Here is an 18,441-nt window from a genome sequence, read left to right as displayed (position 1 = left end):
CACCTGCCACTGTGGACCGATTTAACGTTGCTTCAAAGTGCCCGAAGGTATTAAGTCAGCCAAACAGTGCCTTCAGTACATTTGGAGTATTCGGGATTCCTTTCCCAATACGGCGATCGCCTACAGAATCTTGCAAACAGTTCGAGTCACAGTGGCAAGCGCCGAAAGAAGTTTCTCCAAACTGAAGTTGATCAAGAACTATTTGAGATCAACGATGTCCCAAGACAGGCTCTGCGGCCTGTCGATTCTGTCAATAGAAAAAGACATAGCCTCCAGTTTGTACTATGATGATATAATCATGGAATTTTCCTCACGAAAGGCAAGAAAAGTAGATCTTCGTTTGTGAACGTACTGGTAAGATTTTCATAAATAAACATTAATGTAAAAAAATCAGGTTTGAAGCTGACGTTCATCGTCTCTTTAATGCGTGTCTCAAACTTATATCTGTTTTATTTTTTACTTTTCAAACAAAAAGCCTTAACAGAAAAAAGCAACGTTTCAAAAGCACTTTTAAGTAAACAAATTATTTGTTAATCAGTGTCTTAATGTTAATACGAGATTGATAAACAGCTTAAAAATACCATATATATCGTTATAAATATTAATTCGCTTTGAGAAGAAAAAAAAAAACGCCTCACTGTACATGTTTTATTTAATTATACACCAATGAAAAAAATATAAGGCCCCGCGCGGATGGTTGGCCATAGGCCCCGCGTACCCCTAACGCCGGCTCTGAATAAAACTAAAACTGATTTAGAAGAATTAACTGTGTAGAAATTGTCAAGTATCACTGATTGGTTTAATGTCACGAGGAATATTAATTTCTTGTATAATCACAAAGCCAAATAACTATTCGGTAATCAGCAAAAGTAAGTTTAAAATATAGACCACCCGATATCTTCAAGTAAATGAAAAGAAGAGATAATTTTTTATAAATAATTTTTTTAAAATTGTATAAGAGACAAAAAATAGTGTCACTTATAATATAATAAAAACAGAAATGGAGCAAATTTTAGAAAAGATAAAAGTGTTACCAGAACGGCATATTTATTATGAAAGAGTATTACAGTTAAGTTAGAGAATTTCTTGTAAAGTCTATAACTATAAAATATTAAAAAATAAATTTAAAAAAAACAAGTCATTTGGTAATCGAAAAAAAATAATTTCCTATAAAAATATACATTAATAGCTCAATACTAGGAGATGGATAAAGTAGAAGGTAATACATCTAAAACATCAAACTTTAATGGATCACCCATTCATGACGTCAACAAAAATGTAACTTTCATCTCTCTCTACCCCCATTCAACATGCGTCAACAAAAGTCAATTTTTCTAGTCCCCGTCCCCTCTTGGTGACGTCAAAAATGGACGACCCTAAGTTTCTATCTTAAGGGTTGTAGTAAACTAGATTATGACCCTTTGTTCATAATAAAATAATAAGCCTCTTTTCAAATTGTTTTCATTTAATTACAATCAATCAGTTTTATTTTGCTGAAATGTATATATATATATATATATATATATATATATATATATATATATATATATATATATATATATATATATATTGTTGTGTTACATGTTGATGTATACCAGAAACAAAATTGTGATAATCCAGATTGAGGCTAGAACTACAAGAGAACTTGAACTGAAGGTCCCGTCTGGCAACTCTATATGAAAGTCCATGTGTCCAGTCACATACAGACTGATGTTGTATGGAGCCTGTTCTGGTCTGTTAAATATTGTTTCGTTATAACATACATTTTTTGAATACGAGACAAAATTAGATATAACACGATCTGTTTTTTAGATATGGCCATTACATGATTAGTAAGTAGGTATATTAATCACATATTATAAAACATGTTCGGTCCATTATGGATAGCTAATTTAATATAGATAAGATGAAGACTATAAGCATAGACAATAAATTTATTTATTAGCAAGGAAAACCCGGGATAAAATAATAAAGCAAGACAAACACTTACTCCGCCATTTATCTGTTTTACAACTTGGTATAACTCAGATCTGATAAACGCTGACAGGGATGGCGCAATTGGCGTCTGAAATATAAACAAATTGCCCATTTGAAGAAAAAAATAAATGTATCCGAAACGTTAACTAGGTTGGAGATTAGTTATAGGGTTGTAGTCAGTGTTTCTTCCAGACTTTTTTTTTCTTTCCCGGGCGAGGGGAAGGGGGGGGGGGGCGGGGCTTCTGAAATATTCGCGGATCAGACATAAAATTTCCGGGGGGGGGGGGAGGCGGACACTGTTAAACGGATATATTTCCTATATAAATTTCATTTCGTTCGGGGGGGGGGGGGGGGGGGGGTTGACTTTCATCGGGGGGGGGGGGGAGGGGGGGGGGGGAGGAGGAATGCCGAAGAGATGCCTGACTGGAAGAAACTTTGGGTTGTAGTCTGGGAAAAATTCATAAAAAACGTTTTAATAACAAGCTTTTATGAAATAATGCACTAAAAAGTTGAAAATAAATTATACACTACTATTTAAATAACTATATAGAAAAGCGAGGGTCACTTTAGTATCTATTGGAAACCTTTACTGTTATTTAGCAAGAGACACACGTTTTTCTTTATAGTAATTTAAATAGTAGTGATACTTTATTTTCTACTTTTTAGTGCATTATTAAATAAAAGCTTGTTATTAAAACGTTTTTTTATGATTTTTTTTCCAGTACTTTATATGTTTTATTTACAATAGAGTTACATGACTAAAAACCATTGAGCGTCTATTGAACGTGATGGCGCAGCTATTGAACGTAATAACGCGCTTTTGCCGCTATGACGCGTGTGGATAGAACTGCGTACTAATTTGGTCAAAATTTTAGTAATTCATAAAGAATTAATCAAGCGACCAATGAAATCAAATTTAATGTCACGATGCATAGTCTTCATGTCTTGACCAACGTACCAATTACGAACCGTATATGTCAGATGTGCGTGCAATTTCGCTCCGGCATTTCGATCTAGACAGACTGACGACAGACTGTCGACAGAGGAAGTGAGTTCAATATTAGCTTGTAAAAAATAAATATTTTTGTCAAATTTCTATAAGGGGATATAACCGATCAAAGCAGCATTTTCCAAAAATATGAACTAAGTAGTTTCCCTTTAAATGCAACATTTTAAATATTACACTTCCTTAATTCTCTCTCCCCTACCCCCGCCGCTCTCATTACACATCGTCTCAAAAGTCACAAACTACGTACAAAGGTTATGACTAAGATAAAGCTTATGTTATATGTAATAGCTAATATAAAGTAAATTTTTTTAACAACTATTCAGTTCACAGGCGTGTCTCTAAAAATACCCCTTAAATACGAATTTAAATTTAAAACTCGTACATAAAATCGCATAAAAACAAACAAAAAAGTTAATTTTTAAGAATCTGATGAAAAATATTTAGTAGAAGCTACTACGGTCGCAACATTACAATAACCTGCGAGGGCCTTCTTGCTACACTAATTGTTATCCACTTTATTTGTTGTTGATGTTGTGTGGTGTGTGTTTGAGAGAAGGACCAAGACATGAGGGAATACAGCCCATTTAGTTAAACCCCCGCATAAAACTCTATGCTATGTCTTCCAGTAAGACTTAGATCTAAAAATATATTTCACTGTTGACTTTGTTCCAGTCATATCTCACCATAATGACTACAAATAAAAAAATTGTTGTCAGATTTCATATTGAAATCAAAAACATAACAAACTTTAAATTGGGTTTATTAAATACTTTATTGTGATTTTAAAAACGTATTTTAAAATACTCGGTGTAAAATGTCATTAAACAACTGTCGTGTAATATTAATGGGCAAATATTTAGGCAATCTTAAAAGGGACTACTCTATTTTAGTAATACTAATATACATACTTACATTAAGACTTGCTATACATTTGAGTTATATTAAAAAATTGTTATACTAAAACAATAAATAAAACCCTAAACAAACTAATGAGATAAATTAATGCACCTTATATTAAGTAAAAAATTTACGGCTTTTAGAAAGCCTAGAAATTTTAATTTTTTTTTTAGCGATGACGCTAAACAAAAATAAAGGGAAATAATATTTAAAAAAAACCAACAACTTACTTGAAATATGTTTTTCAGATATATCCAGTGTTATTTTCTAAATAAAGTTTATTCTATTAAACTTTTGATGAATATATTTAATTTGTTTATTACATAATACGATTTGAACAAGCAAATTTAAAACAAAATTTCTGCTTTAAAAATGAGTGCAGTTAAAAACTATAGATGGTAGAAACACTGAAAGTATCACTTTATAAAAATGTTGAAATAAACAATGTTCAACACGAACCGCTTCATACTGTGTCAGTGGCAATTGCCCTTATAGGCCAGGTTACACTCCGCAAATCAGTTCGCTGACACGAATCGCGATAAAACTTTGGACCCGTTTCTCACAGGTAACAACTAGGTACCGAAATACCAAAAACATGAAAAACATCGAATCTTTAGAAAAATCTTACAAAAAACAACATTCCAGTTTTCATAACCACATTTGTTGAGTACCATTTAAAAAAAAGTAGTTCCATCGCCACAACAGAGCTATCCAAATGGGTGCTAGTTTGGATACCCCGAGACGGGCGGGGTACGTATGCATATCTACCTTACTATTTATGAATGTATACATATATGTTTACATATATATAAACATATATATATATATATATATATATATATATATATATATATATATATATATATATATATATATATATATATATATGTTCAGAGCTCTCTTTTCTTGAAAACAAAATAAAATATTTTAATTTTCAGGGTTTTCCCAATATAAACTGTAACTCTGTAGTTGTGTTTCCACTATGAGTGAGATGACTACGAGAAATATTTCATTTAATTATTCAAATACTACAATTACGACTATCGCTTTTCAATATAGATTAATGCTGAAAAAGTCAGCATTACAAGTATTTTTGGTGTCTTCTACTCATTTAGAAAATTAATTTTTAAAATACTTTTACTAATACGCAAATGACTATTTAACGATTAGCATATGTGTTTTGGCTATGTAACTGTGTATTTTAGAATATCTAGCTTGCCATTTTTTAATATGTTACATTTCAGCAAATAACAGTTAAAATACAATAAAGACTTTTGATTTTCGTTCTATCGAAATAAAGTACATAATTTACTAATGTAATTAAAACATGTGATAATCATCGCATAGTAATTACATTTTCCTTTATAGGTCATGATGTAGTTACATCACTTAATTACAAATACTTAATTTTATTAACAGATTGTGAATATTAATTCATCTTCGTCTTAAAAACACAACTGAATTTTATGAGCATCCGTTGGGTAAAGCTATGTTTTAAAACTAAAGAAATACTGCATATATTAATGTAGATATTTAATGCAAATATATTCAGGTTATACATGTTGCAACTTTACAAATCTTTTATTACAGGTGATTTAAAAGATTTATAAAAATTAAATTGAATTAGAAGAATTAATTGTGTAGAAATTGTAAAGTATCACTAATAATTTTAATGTTCAAGTAAATGACAGGAAGATATAATTTTCATAAATATTTTTTTTTAAATTGTATAAAAAGATAAACAAATATTAACAATTAATATACAATGAATATATAAATATACAATGAATACACAAATAGTGCAAGCTTTAGAACAGACAAAATTGCTACCAGAAAGTTAAACATATTTATTTTGAAAGAGTGTCATAGTTATGTTTCAGTATTTCGTGTAAAGCCTGTGTAAAGCCTGTATCAATATCTACTAGAACGTTAAACATATTTATTTTGAAAGAGTGTCATAGTTATGTTTTAATATTTCGAGTAAAGCCTGTATCAATATCTATCAAAAAACAAAAAAATAAAAGACAAAACAAGTCAGTTGTTGATCTATAATAAAGTAATTTCCCATAACAGTATACACTCGAGTAGCACAATAGCTCAATAAAAGGGAATGAAAAAATAAGAAAGGAATACATCTAAAACATCAAACTTATCCATTCATAACGTATACAAAAATGTAGTTTTGAACCCTCCCTACCGTCATTCCACATGTGTCCACAAAAGTACATTTTTTCTAGCACACCCCCCCCTCACCAAGGACGTCATAAATTGATGATCATATGTTGCTATCTTCTTAAGGGTTATAGTAGACAAGCGTATGACTCTTTGTTCGTCCCTTGGTTGTACATAATAAGCCTCTTTTCAAATTGTCTTCATTTAATTACATTCAATAAGTTTAAATGTGCTGACAGTTTTATTGTGCTGATATATATATATATATATATATATATATATATATATATATATATATATATATATATATATATATATATATCTTATGTTGAGTTACATGATATTGTACATAAGCAACAAAACTGTGATAATCCAGATCGAGGCTAGAACTACAAGAGAACTTGAATTGAAGGTCCCGTCTGGCAACTCTATATGAAAGTCCATGTGTCCAGCCACATTCAGACTGATGTTGTATGGAGGCTGTTCTGGTCTGTTAAATATTATTTTAATTATAATATTAATTTTTTGAATACAAAACAAAACTAGATATTACATTATTAGTAATTTTTTTTGTACACATGCAAGTTGGACATTACATGATCAGTAATACACATGATAATCACAAAGTACATCATCAGTTATAAATTCTTGGTATTTCATTAAACTATATACATGCATTTAAAAAAAACAAGCTTCAATGTAGCCAAATAAATACCAAAGAAAGCCTAGTAGATCTACTAAAATATACAGAGCAGGACAATAAAATACTTACATTGCCATATCTTTTTTTTTACGGCTTGATAAACATAAAAAGCAAAATAGTGGCGACTGAAATAAACAATTTAAAAAATTGTAATAAAAAAAATGGATAGACTTTAGAAATTGAATTTTACTGGAATACCAGATGCCGTTAATATTAACAAACCACGTAGACAAAAAAAAAAGAATAGCTTGCTTTTAAATGCAGTGAAAAGTTGAAAATAAAACAATTAAATAGCGGCGTATGTTACGTCGCGGGTCGGCTCGATCTATTTAACTAGGGTTTCTTCCAGACTTTTTTCTTTGATGGGGGGGGGGGGGGGGGGGGGGAAGGAGCGGACAACATTTACATGGGCGCGGACACCGCTAAAAGTAGCCTACATGTTTTCTATATGAATTCCATTTCGTTCGGGAGGGGGGTGGGGGGGAGATGGGGGCAAACTCTGCATTTCACCCAAAAGGTCGAGTATCACTTATCCCTTGGCGACTTGCGTTGTATTAATGAATTGAGATTTGATGTAGTTTAAAATAATCTGTATTTACTAATACATCGATTATTAACTTTTGACGACTTTCGTTACCCCCCCCCCCCCCCCCCCCCCCCATCTTCTCACATAGAAAGACAAAAGTCTCAATTGTCCCCTAAAACTATATTTTAGCCCACCCCCTACATATTTGGAAATTTTTTTTTGGTCCCATAAGGGGATATAACTAGCCAATATTGTATTTAAAAAACAAAATTAGTTAAGTAGCTTCCCTTTACACTGAAATATGCTAAATGCAACACTTTGACGCAATACTTTCTTAAGTCTCTCCCCTACCCCATCCTTAAACATCGTAAAATAAACCGGGAGTGATCTCCCCTAAACGTTCTCGAAATATCTAATATAACACTACGGGGGATGGCAACTCGGGATATAGACTTCTAGACATGAGTTTTAATCCATTTTAAATACTCAAACTTTTTAAAATAGAATAAAATATCGTAGAAAAAAGAATTGCACACCAAGTGAACGCTAAATAAAGATGTGCATAATAGTGCGCAATATTATTAGTACTTTATAAATTTACATGCGTTTTTTGAGAAATCGGAAATAGCATAAATAAGTACTTCCGGTCAACGTAAATTACTCAAAATTTGACAGAAGGTAGAGAATTAGATCTTTTACTTACATGGGAAATTTTATTTATCTATCTGAAATAGTACCCAAGTTATAGGCTTTTGAAAAAAAATCTAAGTAGAAAAAGTACCACTTCCGGTTATTGGAAATCGCTCAAAAGTTGATACGGATCTACGATTTTGATAAAATACTCATATATGAAATTTCATCAACCTAGCTGTAACGGTACTCAAGTTATCGTGTTTACACACACACAGACACACAGACACACAGACAGACACACAGACATACGGACAAGATTGCAAAATTATGTTTTTCCGTATCAGTGAGATGTAAAACGTCGAGATTTTTAAAAATCTCGATTATTTTTTTGCACGATTACAAGACTTTCTCTATAGGCCCTACTTCGTATATACGAGAAAGTAAAAAAAGTCACAACCTACTTACAAATGTTATGATTAAGTTATATGCAATAGCTGATATAAAATAACATTTTTAAGAATCTTCAGTTCAAACGAGTGTCTAAAAATACCCTAAAATACGAATTAAATCTGGTGGCGAGGGCAGTACAAAAAATGTGCATTAAAAATGTTTTCAGTATCTGATTAAAAATGTTTCTAGTAACAGATACTACGGTCTCATCAGTAAAAAAAAAACAAACAGGGGATTACACGCGATGACCTGTCTTGCGACACTGATTGTTATCTACTTCATTTGTTGTTGATGTTGTGTGTGTGTGCGGTGGTGTTGTGTGTATGAGAGAAGCACCAAGACATCATCGAATACAGCCCATTTAGTTGAACCCCCTCCCCCACATAAAACTCTATGCTATGTCTTCCAGTAAGACTTAGATCTAAAACTATATTTAACTGTTGACTTTTTTCCAGTTATATATCACCATGATGACCTTTTGCATTTTTTGAAAAACATTTACAGATGAAAAAAAAATTCTGATTTTATATTGAAATCAATAAAATGACAAACTTTAAATAGGTTTATTAAATACTTTAAGGTGATTTGAAAAACGTATTTTAAAATACTCAGTGTAAAATGTCATTGAACTTCTTCCCTTTTTAATATATTAATTGATACCACTATAATGAGTAGATTAAATAACTGTCGAAAGATGAAAAGACAGGGCTATTCTTCGACCTACATAGTTAAGCTCGTTAAAGTACACATAATACTTAATGTGACTACTCTATTTTGGTAATATAAATTGTTATACTTACGTTAAGACTTGCGATAAAATAAATAAAACCCAAAACAAACGAATGAGATGAATTAATACAACTATTTCTCTATATATCAAGTAAACACATTACTGCTTTTAGAAAGCCCAGATTATTTTAATTATTATATGCGATGAGAGAGATATTGCGTTGACGCCAAACGAAAACAAAGGGAATTAATATTTAAAAAAAAACAGTTTACTAGATATTTTGCTGATAAATTCAGTATTATTTCTAAAGAAAGTTTATTCTATTGAAGTTTACATAATTATATTTTATTAGCCTATTAAGTAATCATATTGTAACGGTCAAATAAAAAAAATATTTCTGCTTTGTAAAATGACTCCAGTTAAAAACTATAGATTGTAGAAATACTGTAAAGTAGCACTATTTAAAATATTGAAATCTTATATACAGCAACGACACATACTGCGGTGAGTTTTTATAGGTCACGATGTTCGTTGAAAGAAATCATGATAATTCTTAGGCTGCGTTTACACTACACGTCGGCAGACCGAATTTCTGTTTCTGGCAACAAGGCCGAACAACTGGAAAGCAAACAAAAAGTATAATCCAGTACTGTTGGTTACACTAGATCCGAACTCATCGTCCGAGTCTTCAGGCACCTGATGATGAACTTAAAATTTTGTTTCTGTTCTGACGGAAAACACATTCTGATGAAAATTTATCTGGCAGGGATAAACAAAAAAGAAAATGGAGGGCTTCAGTACAAATAACGTTGTTGTGGTACTTGACACGGAGAAGCTTATTTTACTAGTTCAAGAGAGAACGCCACTATGGGATACATCGAACCCATGCTACCACAATAGAGACATCTCAAAAAAATTATGGTCTGAAATAGCTGATGAACTCGGATGTACAAGTTAAGTAACAAATTAAGTCATTGTTGTGATGTGATTCTAGATCTAGATCTAGATTCTATATTCTATTCTAAATTTCTATACTAATACTTAACTGCTTAACTACTAGAATTACTAGATCTAGATTCTTGCTTACTTTAGTTTAGACTTTTAGTAGACTAGCTTTAGACTTTAGCGGCTTAGCCCCACTTTTACTAGATTCTAGATCTAATCTAGAATCTAGATCTACTAGACTAGATTTAGATCTAGATTTTAGATCTAGAATCTAGTAGATCTAGATCTAGGTCTAGTACTAAAAGATCTAGTCTAGATCTAGTGATTGATTCTTCTACTCAACTCAATTTTACCACTACTTTTGAATCTAAATCTAATAGGGCAGGAAACAGATTCAACCCTCAAGCATCTACTTTTAGGGTCGATTTTCGCCAATTTTCAAAGTAACAAATATTGACATATTATATATCAATTTTGTTGCTTAACAATCGAGGAATTCAAAAATATAAAAATTAATAGCACTAGACATTTACATCACGTTCAAAATGTAGATTAACCACACTCACTCAACTGAGATTTTTTTTACATCTAAATGTAGTGAGGTCCAAAAATCCACGAAATTCACAAAATTAACAATATAATTACACAGAAATGTCACTTAGGCATACATTTATTTGTAATTATGTCAAACTTTACAAAATATACCAGTTTATAGCTTATTTCTATAATTATTCTTGAGAAAAAAAACGACCGCCCTCCCCTTTAAAATTCTGGCTTTTAGAAACACTCTGGGGAAGAAAAAAATAACAGAGTTAAATATAGAAGGTCTATATAAAAAACATAATTAATAAAATATGTCTATATGCCAATTTTTAATATAGTTGCAGCATTTACATGGCTAATTATAATTGTTTAGTACTTTGAACATTAATTTAAAGTTACGACTGTCTGTGGCGTCATTCAAGTGTAGTGTCAGTGTAGGTGAACAGGGTGTTAGGGCCTGATACGATTTCATTAGAATTGGTAATGAACAGAATGTATAATTAGAACTGGCATATAAAAACAATGTTGATAATAGATGCAGTTGTTTTAATGCTACTTATAATAGTTCAAAGTGACAAACATAATTAAAACCTAAGAATCTGGAAGCGGTGACCTCATTTTACTGACACGGTTGTCAAATAGTAAGTGAATAGATCTAGATTTAGAATCTACGTAATTTTGAAAATACGCTAGTTCTAGAAGCAAAATTACTTTTAAAAACTGAAGTTAGTGATTAGATCTATAATGAAATTGAAATCAACAACTGATATGTAAGTATCTTTTGATTTAAAAAAAAAATACGCTTAGTTCAAAGAAAAAAAATTCTATGGTGTACTCGATCCCTATCCCAAAACGTGCCAGCCATATCGCATGCGTAGTCAGCTACTCAGCTGCTTATCAAATCGATGAATTTTAAAATTATATAATAAAAGTAGGTCACCCTAAAAAAAAAGAGTAAAATGGCTCCCGTTTTCACGACAGCCGTCACTCGATTCATAATTTACAGAGTTATAAAGTTCTACTTTCTTTTGGCTGTAGATTTAAAGAAATATTAATTTGTTATTTCTCATGCGTTCCAACAATTGTACCTAATTTTAATAAACATTAGATTAGTAAGGACTCGATTCTTTTTAGAATTAGCCCTCGACACTATACAGACTATTGCGAAGAAACAGACTCGCGCGAATGTCGTGCGTAGGCTGGTTCAGTGGCGAAGGTTAGAAGCCAATTTGCGACGGAAAATTTTTACTTTGAAATAATTACATTATCAATTAATTTCGATTTAAAACAAATGGCTTAAAGTCAAAAGTAAACTAAAATTTAAAAACTTTGTTATTCGCAGTGTACTCAAGATTCTCGTGTTTTAAAGATAAGTCTAGTTTTACTACGCGTGCGTGCATGGTGCGAATACCGATTTTCCGCGACAGAAAATCATTAAAAATATAAAAAAAAGTATCTACGGCAAAATAATAATTATATTTTACAGAATTAAATAGATTTAACTTAACTGTTATTTAAATACATGCTTCGGAGTAAAAAAATACAATTTTATATCCGTAAAAAATTAACTGAAATTCCCGCTTTCAGCGACGCCGATGTGTCGTAATTTTCGGCAGTCATTTTGTTCAAATTAAAGTAAAAAACGCATTCAAATATACTTTTTTTTTACTTTCATAATTTACAGCAATCATTTCTAATGAAAAATCCATAAAAAAATAATAGTTATTTTTACAAAATATTATTTCTTACCTCATTAGTGCAGTACACGTACTTTCCAAGTAGATCCATTCCGTCCAGATTTGCATACTTCGCATCCTTCGCCGCGGCACAAAATGTCATAAAAAACGAATTCCACAAAAATGTTGCTAACGAAGCTTGTAAAAACCTTGCTCTATTTATCAGTATAAACAAAATCCCCGAACGATGTCTGGTTAGAAAGTTTATGAACGGCGAAGACCGAATATGCATTTTGCGGTACCAATCTGTTTCCTGCCATATTTAATAGTTAATTAGTATTAGACTTTAGACTAATACTAGTAATACTAATTAAGTATTATTATTTACATTTAAACAAGGTAGTCTAGTAGAAAAGTCTTGATAGCTATCTATCTACTCTACTAACTTAACTGAACTTAATACTTAACTAAACTAACTAAATGTAACTGATGTAACATGTTGCCTACTCTGTCATTGACTAATCAGTGATCACTAATGAATGATTATTTACTATTTAGTAGAGAAGAGACTAATGTAATTGATTTAATTAAATTACTAATAATCAAGTAGCAAATTACTAGTAAACTAGTAATAAGTAGTAGAATTAAAATTAAATTAAGTAGAATCTATCTATAGGTCTAGTAGGCCTAAATGTAGAATATAGATCTAGCTATTTATTAGTTAACTATTTAACTACTATAGTCTATAGTTGAACATTTTAATTTTTACTGATTAGCATAGCTACTAAATATTAAATATCAAAGATGACTGTTTTATTTAATTATTAAATTAGCCATTAGCTTATGTAAACATTTAATTATCAGCCTGTAGAAAGAATGGTGTCTGAATTCAGAAATAAATATATTAAATGGAAGTTAAAAGCATATAATCTAAATTGTTTTGTTTGTATATTTCAGTGTCACAAGCAAAAGCCAAATGGCAAAATTTACGAGACACCTTTAGGAAAGAGCACACAAAGAACATAAAAAAAGTAACTGGAAGTGCAGCAGCTAACACTAAAGTACCATGGAAATACATAAATCAATTAGCATTTTTAAATGATGTTTTTGTTTCTAGACCAATGCTAAGCAGTTTTCCATATACATCAAGTTCTGAATTTAGTGAAACTATTGTGGCTGAAATAAATTTCAACAATTCGGACTCACTGGACGAAGCTGCTGTGCGAGATCCAGAAATAGTTCTGCCAATTGAAAAACCAAAGCTACAATGCAAAAGAAAGGCAGACAAAGCTGACGCCATTAATCAGTTGATAACATTAGAGAAAAAGAAATTAGAACAAATTGAAAAGATTAATGACAAACAGGAGATCAAGAATGATGATAACTACCATTTCCTGATGAGTTTATTACCATATTTTGAAGATATGCCTAAAAGAGTGAGCTTGTTAACAAGGATGAAGATACAACAAGTTATTTTTGACACAATTGATGATGCAGACTGTGAATGAGCAATGTGTAATGATTAAGAACTTTGTATGTTATCTGTTATTACATAGTCTTCTTTATTCTTGACTAATGTTAATTATTTGAAATTACAAACATGTTATTGGTTATTGAGTCTAATTATATAAAAGTATTTCAAGTATGCAATAATGCTACTAATTTGTTTTATTTCAACTGAATCATCAGTGTTGTTTCAAAACAGTACATTTGATCTTGTGATTTTGTTATACGGGTATTGCTAGAAACTGTATTATTTATTTTTATTCATTGACTTGTTTTTGCTATTATTTATCACTTTGAAATCATTACTTTCAAGTTTGTTTATGGTGAATTTGTGATTCTACTGATATCCAGTTTTTCACTACTAGCTTGTAGTAAGGCTGATGTTCTTTTAACTATTACTTGTAGCCTTAACCATGTAGTCAATGTAAATTATTATCTAATAGTAGTACCTGTAGACTACTAACTAATTAATAATTGCTATAGATTTAACTATGTTCTCATCATACTGTATTCTTAACTCTACTAATTTTTATCCTCATGGTAAAAATAATAGTTTCATTCAAAAGTAATAAATTTGTGGGTACATATAATCCATCAGAAGTTTAAGACCCTATTTGTTATTTTGATAAATAATACGGGTCTGAAATCATGTATTGTTTCATTAATTATTAAAGCTTATTAAATTAATTACTTGATTTTTTGTTATGGCTGTATAAAAATTAAATGTGTTAATAAATTTCTTTTTATTTTATTTAAGACATCTTCAAATGCAGTCTTAAACTTATTTTCTTTTAATGGTAAATTGATGAATTGAAAGGTGTGTTGAAGGATGTTACCTAATAAGAATTCAATGCTAGCTAGAAGGTCTGACAAGCAAGAATATATATATATATATGGTAACTTGACCAATGGTCTCTATATTTTTATGTATGCCAAATATAAATAAAATATAAACAACAGTAGCATAACAACCAAAGAAGTTTATTTCAATTAAATACCAGTGGCATCAAAACTTAAAATTGTTTTATAATATCTTAGATAGTGTAAGTATTTAGTTTATCATATTGGAAGTGTACAGCTCCTTCAGCATTAAATATGCTTTGAACTGATCTCTAATATTGTAAGCTTCTCTACCAGCTCTGTTATAGCGTTTTGATTTAACACACTCTGCTGCACTGGTAACAATCTCCAAATTTATATTATGCATCATAGTTTCATTAATTCCCTCTTTATCTATAATGATATTGTGCAACAAGCAAACAGCAGTGACTAGTTTGTCTATGTGTTTTGGATCAACTTGTAACTCTGTCTTTAGACATCTCCATTTAGCAACTAGTATTCCAAATGCACATTCTACTGTACGTCTGGCTCTACTATGCCTATAATTGTAAACTTCAACATCATGTGGAACTGTTGCTGGACCTGAGCTGTAGGGGCGCATTAGGTAATCCTTTAAAGGATATCCTTGATCTCCTAGTATAACATAAGGAAGATTAAAAGTGGTCCCAGGTAATTGTCTTGCTTGGGGGAAAGGAAACAAACCCATTTCTATCTGTTTATAGAGATTTGACTCTATAAAAACACCACTGTCACTTTGCCTTCCATATGCTCCAAAGTCTACACTTAAAAATTTATATCTAGCATCTACCAATCCTTGAAGGATGAGTGAGTGAAAAGTTTTATAATTAAAGTATTTTGAACCTGATAATTTAGGACATTTAATTCGAACATGCTTCCCATCAATGGAACCAACACAGTTTGGGAAATTCCATAAATCTTCATAGTCCTTGGCACATTGCTCAAGCATTACTGCTGTTGGTACTGGCATATGCTTTTCAGTGAAGCAGTTCCATATAGCATCACAGGTCTCATAAATAATCTTGGCAATAGTTGAGTGGGCGATTCGATATGAAAAGGCCAAAGATCTGAAGGCTAATCCAGTTGATAGGTATCTGGAAAAGAAATTAATCAAATTAAACACTAAAAGCAGGTAATGACTGTAATGATCTACTCCCCACTACTAGGACATTCCAACCTAATTTAAAGCTTAGTTATTGCTTTTTTAATGTATAGAACACATCTGTTAACTATGGTATTTAGTGTATTAACAGTACTACAGACACTTGCCTCAATGTCACCGCCAGGCGTTCCTCTGGAGAAATGCATTTCCTGAAGCTACTCTGTTTTTCTATGTACGGCCTAATATTGTTGAGTATGTACTCAAAAGTGTCCCTGTTCATTCTAAAGTACTCGTAGAATTTCTGGGGCTGCTCCAGCAGTTTTGGAAACAAAGTGTGAAATTCGCCACATTTTTCTCTTTCAGCAAATATAGGATTAACCCATTCCTTTTCGTTTAGTAATAAAATCTTGAGAAGCATGTTTTCTGCTAAAAAATGAATCTTCATTTGGTCGTCCATTTTTGTTTTGAAAACAATGCCTGCCGGTAGTCAGACATACGTTCTGGCGGGCTACAGTGTAACCGCCGGGGCGCACCCCTCTTCGGCAGATTGGACAACACCTGACGTCAGATGAAAAAATTCGGTCTGCCGACGTATAGTGTATCCGCAGCCTTAGTGTACCGTCAATGTTCGGGTAACCCCGTCTTCGGATTTATCTTGACGTCTATTCTGATATTAGTATAGGGTCTTTAGAAATGTAATTAACAACTAATCGATATAGTCAAAACGAGAATTAAGAATATTTTAAACGTTACGGGTATTTCCGGATTTATCTAGAACTAGATATCTATTAAATTTAATAGAGATTTAATTTTTGGTCCTCGGAGGTTTAATTGAAAGCGTCAGTATGTCTTGCCTGCCGTTTACTTTCTCGTAGTCGGAGTATAGAGGAAGTATTGTGGTTTTAAACCTCAATGAGTCTGAAAAATTTAATTTTGTAATCTTGTCTGTATGTCAGTGTGTGCCTGTGTGTGTGTGTGTCTTTGTGTCTGTGAACACGACTACAAATACTTGCTTTGAAAGTCGATCAGTAGTAACTTGCTATCTCTAAAAGACTATTACCTGCCCCTTTCTTAGCCTGCTGTCTGCACTTAGGCAAAAATCACTCAACCATGGGAAATAGTTCACCCATGAAGGCCAACTTATAGAGCGATCGCTATAAAACATAAAAAAACACGTTTATACTAATAATCTGTAAGTTCCCCCACTTGTAGATTGTTTGACTTGAGACTCCATGTCAGCCTGTTGTTCTTCAATCTCTTCCCTGTGGCTGATATTTATTTGTTCCATTTTGCTGAAGTTTGGGGGTCGCCGTGGTCGAATCGGCAAAGCTCATGGTTGCTAAACCGAAAAGTCTCGAGTTCGAACCCTCGGGCAGATGAGGCTCGTTAGCTGGGGACAGCCACTCTTCTAGGAAAGACATCTCCAAAATTAAACAACTGCTGCCTTGTAGTTTGTTCTTGGTTGGACAAAGGCTATGGAAGCAAATCCAAAAAGAAAAGCAGGCTGAAATCGGAGTCAATGGCCTCAATGGCGCTTAACCAGTTGGCACGTAACGCTTAATTGTGTTGGAGGCGTGGTCGAGTCGGCAAAAAAGTTCATGGTTGATAAATTCGAACAAAGTTCAAACCCACTGGCAGATAAATCTCGATCCCCTTCAACACTAATAATTAAGAACGAAGAAGAAGAAGTAGAAGAGCTGAAGTTTGTCATGGAATCTCTGGGGTCCATTTTGGGGCGTAACTTTTATTTTTTTTTTATACTCCCTTTGGAATAGATTTCTTGGCTGCTAGTAAAATTGCTTTGGAGAAGGTGGTGGACGATTTGTTCTACTGTTTGGTTTTGCAGCTGATTAGTCAAATATACGAGTCTGAGAGGTTAGAAAAAAAAACAACTTGTTATTAATATTTTTGTAATTCCGTGATTTTCCATCTGAGGAGTTAAAAAAGATCCTCCAATTAATAATTTTGTAGTTCCGTTTATGGAGGGAAGAAGTTTCTGTTGGCCTTTTAAAAGTCGTACGAAGTCGTACGTGGATGAGAATTGTTTTTTTTTTGTGTTTGGAAATGTCGTTAGTAGCTTATATCTGGGGTAGGTGATGTTAACCATAATCTGGTGTAGAAAGTTGGTTTGTTATCACGTTTGTTTATAAGCCTAATTCCTTTCTTTTTGCCACTCTTTAATTTTCCGGTAATCTATCGTTTTAGGTACGTAAAATCGGCCGCGACTAGTAATGTGAAAAACAGGTGACTCCTTACATTTTAATAATTATTTCACATTTTGAGGAGGATTTATGTTTTGAAAAATACAAAAATGTTTCCTTGTTTCATTTATGTACCTGTTTTTAAACATTTGAATTAAAACTTTTCAGTAATAAATGAACACCAGCGATGTTTCCAACAGATGCAACCACGCTCATTTACTATAGCAGCCATCTTGTTAAAGTTTTATTTTTATAGACATATAGCGCGAAATTCAGGCGGAAGTCACTCTATTTTACAAATGGCTGCTGTTTATATAGCAAATCTTGCTTGCAGACAGAGCTGTTTAAAGTTAATTTCTGGCCTATATTGATATATTTAGCCATTGATTTAGGTTTATTATTCATTTATCTATAATATTTGACACAAACATATCACAATATACTTCTATTACAGCCTTGACAATGAGGTAACGTTTTCGTACATTAATAGCCGCGGGCGATTTTACGTACCCA

At 32.0% G+C, this 18,441-nt stretch overlaps 2 protein-coding genes and 1 long non-coding RNA gene across 5 annotated transcripts in view; 1 reads left to right on the top strand and 2 right to left on the bottom strand.

Moving 5' to 3' along the window:
- Positions 1-14,781, top strand: part of LOC131930053 (uncharacterized) — a 16,636-nt gene extending 1,855 nt beyond the window's left edge. Inside the window, exons 2-5 of one of the 3 annotated variants that reach the window (XM_059286420.1) lie at positions 1,621-1,732; positions 6,432-6,543; positions 9,585-10,050; positions 13,219-14,781. In XM_059286420.1, coding sequence (XP_059142403.1) covers positions 9,882-10,050; positions 13,219-13,769 — 720 coding nt within the window. In that variant the 5' untranslated portion in view covers positions 1,621-1,732; positions 6,432-6,543; positions 9,585-9,881 and the 3' untranslated portion in view covers positions 13,770-14,781. Of the gene's footprint in view, positions 1-1,620; positions 1,733-6,431; positions 6,544-9,584; positions 10,051-13,218 lie in introns of those variants that run through there. The other 2 variants (XM_059286422.1, XM_059286421.1) reach the window with 2 other exon arrangements.
- Positions 10,696-11,142, bottom strand: LOC131930054 (uncharacterized). The gene is made up of 2 exons (XR_009384077.1): positions 10,962-11,142; positions 10,696-10,830 (listed from the first exon to the last, which is right to left on the bottom strand). It is a non-coding gene; the product is annotated as an uncharacterized LOC131930054 (long non-coding RNA).
- Positions 14,782-14,818: 37 nt separating the features above from the next.
- LOC131930058 (uncharacterized) lies at positions 14,819-16,328 on the bottom strand. Its single transcript, XM_059286424.1, has 2 exons — positions 15,895-16,328; positions 14,819-15,719 (listed from the first exon to the last, which is right to left on the bottom strand). The coding sequence occupies exons 1-2, from the start codon at positions 16,182-16,184 to the stop codon at positions 14,819-14,821; spliced, it is 1,191 nt and encodes a 396-aa protein (XP_059142407.1). The 5' UTR covers positions 16,185-16,328.
- Positions 16,329-18,441: the final 2,113 nt, after the last annotated feature.

This window comes from Physella acuta, unplaced genomic scaffold (assembly GCF_028476545.2).
Source record: "Physella acuta isolate Inbredline_101_S28 unplaced genomic scaffold, ASM2847654v3 ptg001710l, whole genome shotgun sequence".
NCBI classification, from domain to species: domain Eukaryota; kingdom Metazoa; phylum Mollusca; class Gastropoda; family Physidae; genus Physella; species Physella acuta.
The sequence above is the reverse complement of the archived record's forward strand: the minus strand, read 5'-3'. Positions and strand labels throughout refer to the sequence as shown.

Coding starts and splice junctions, on each gene's coding strand:
- LOC131930058 (XM_059286424.1), bottom strand. CDS start 16,184: ATGGACGACCAAATGAAGATTCATTTTTTAGCAGAAAACATGCTTCTC. Junction 15,720..15,894: donor CGCCTGGCGGTGACATTGAG/GCAAGTGTCTGT, acceptor TTTCTTTTCCAG/ATACCTATCAACTGGATTAG.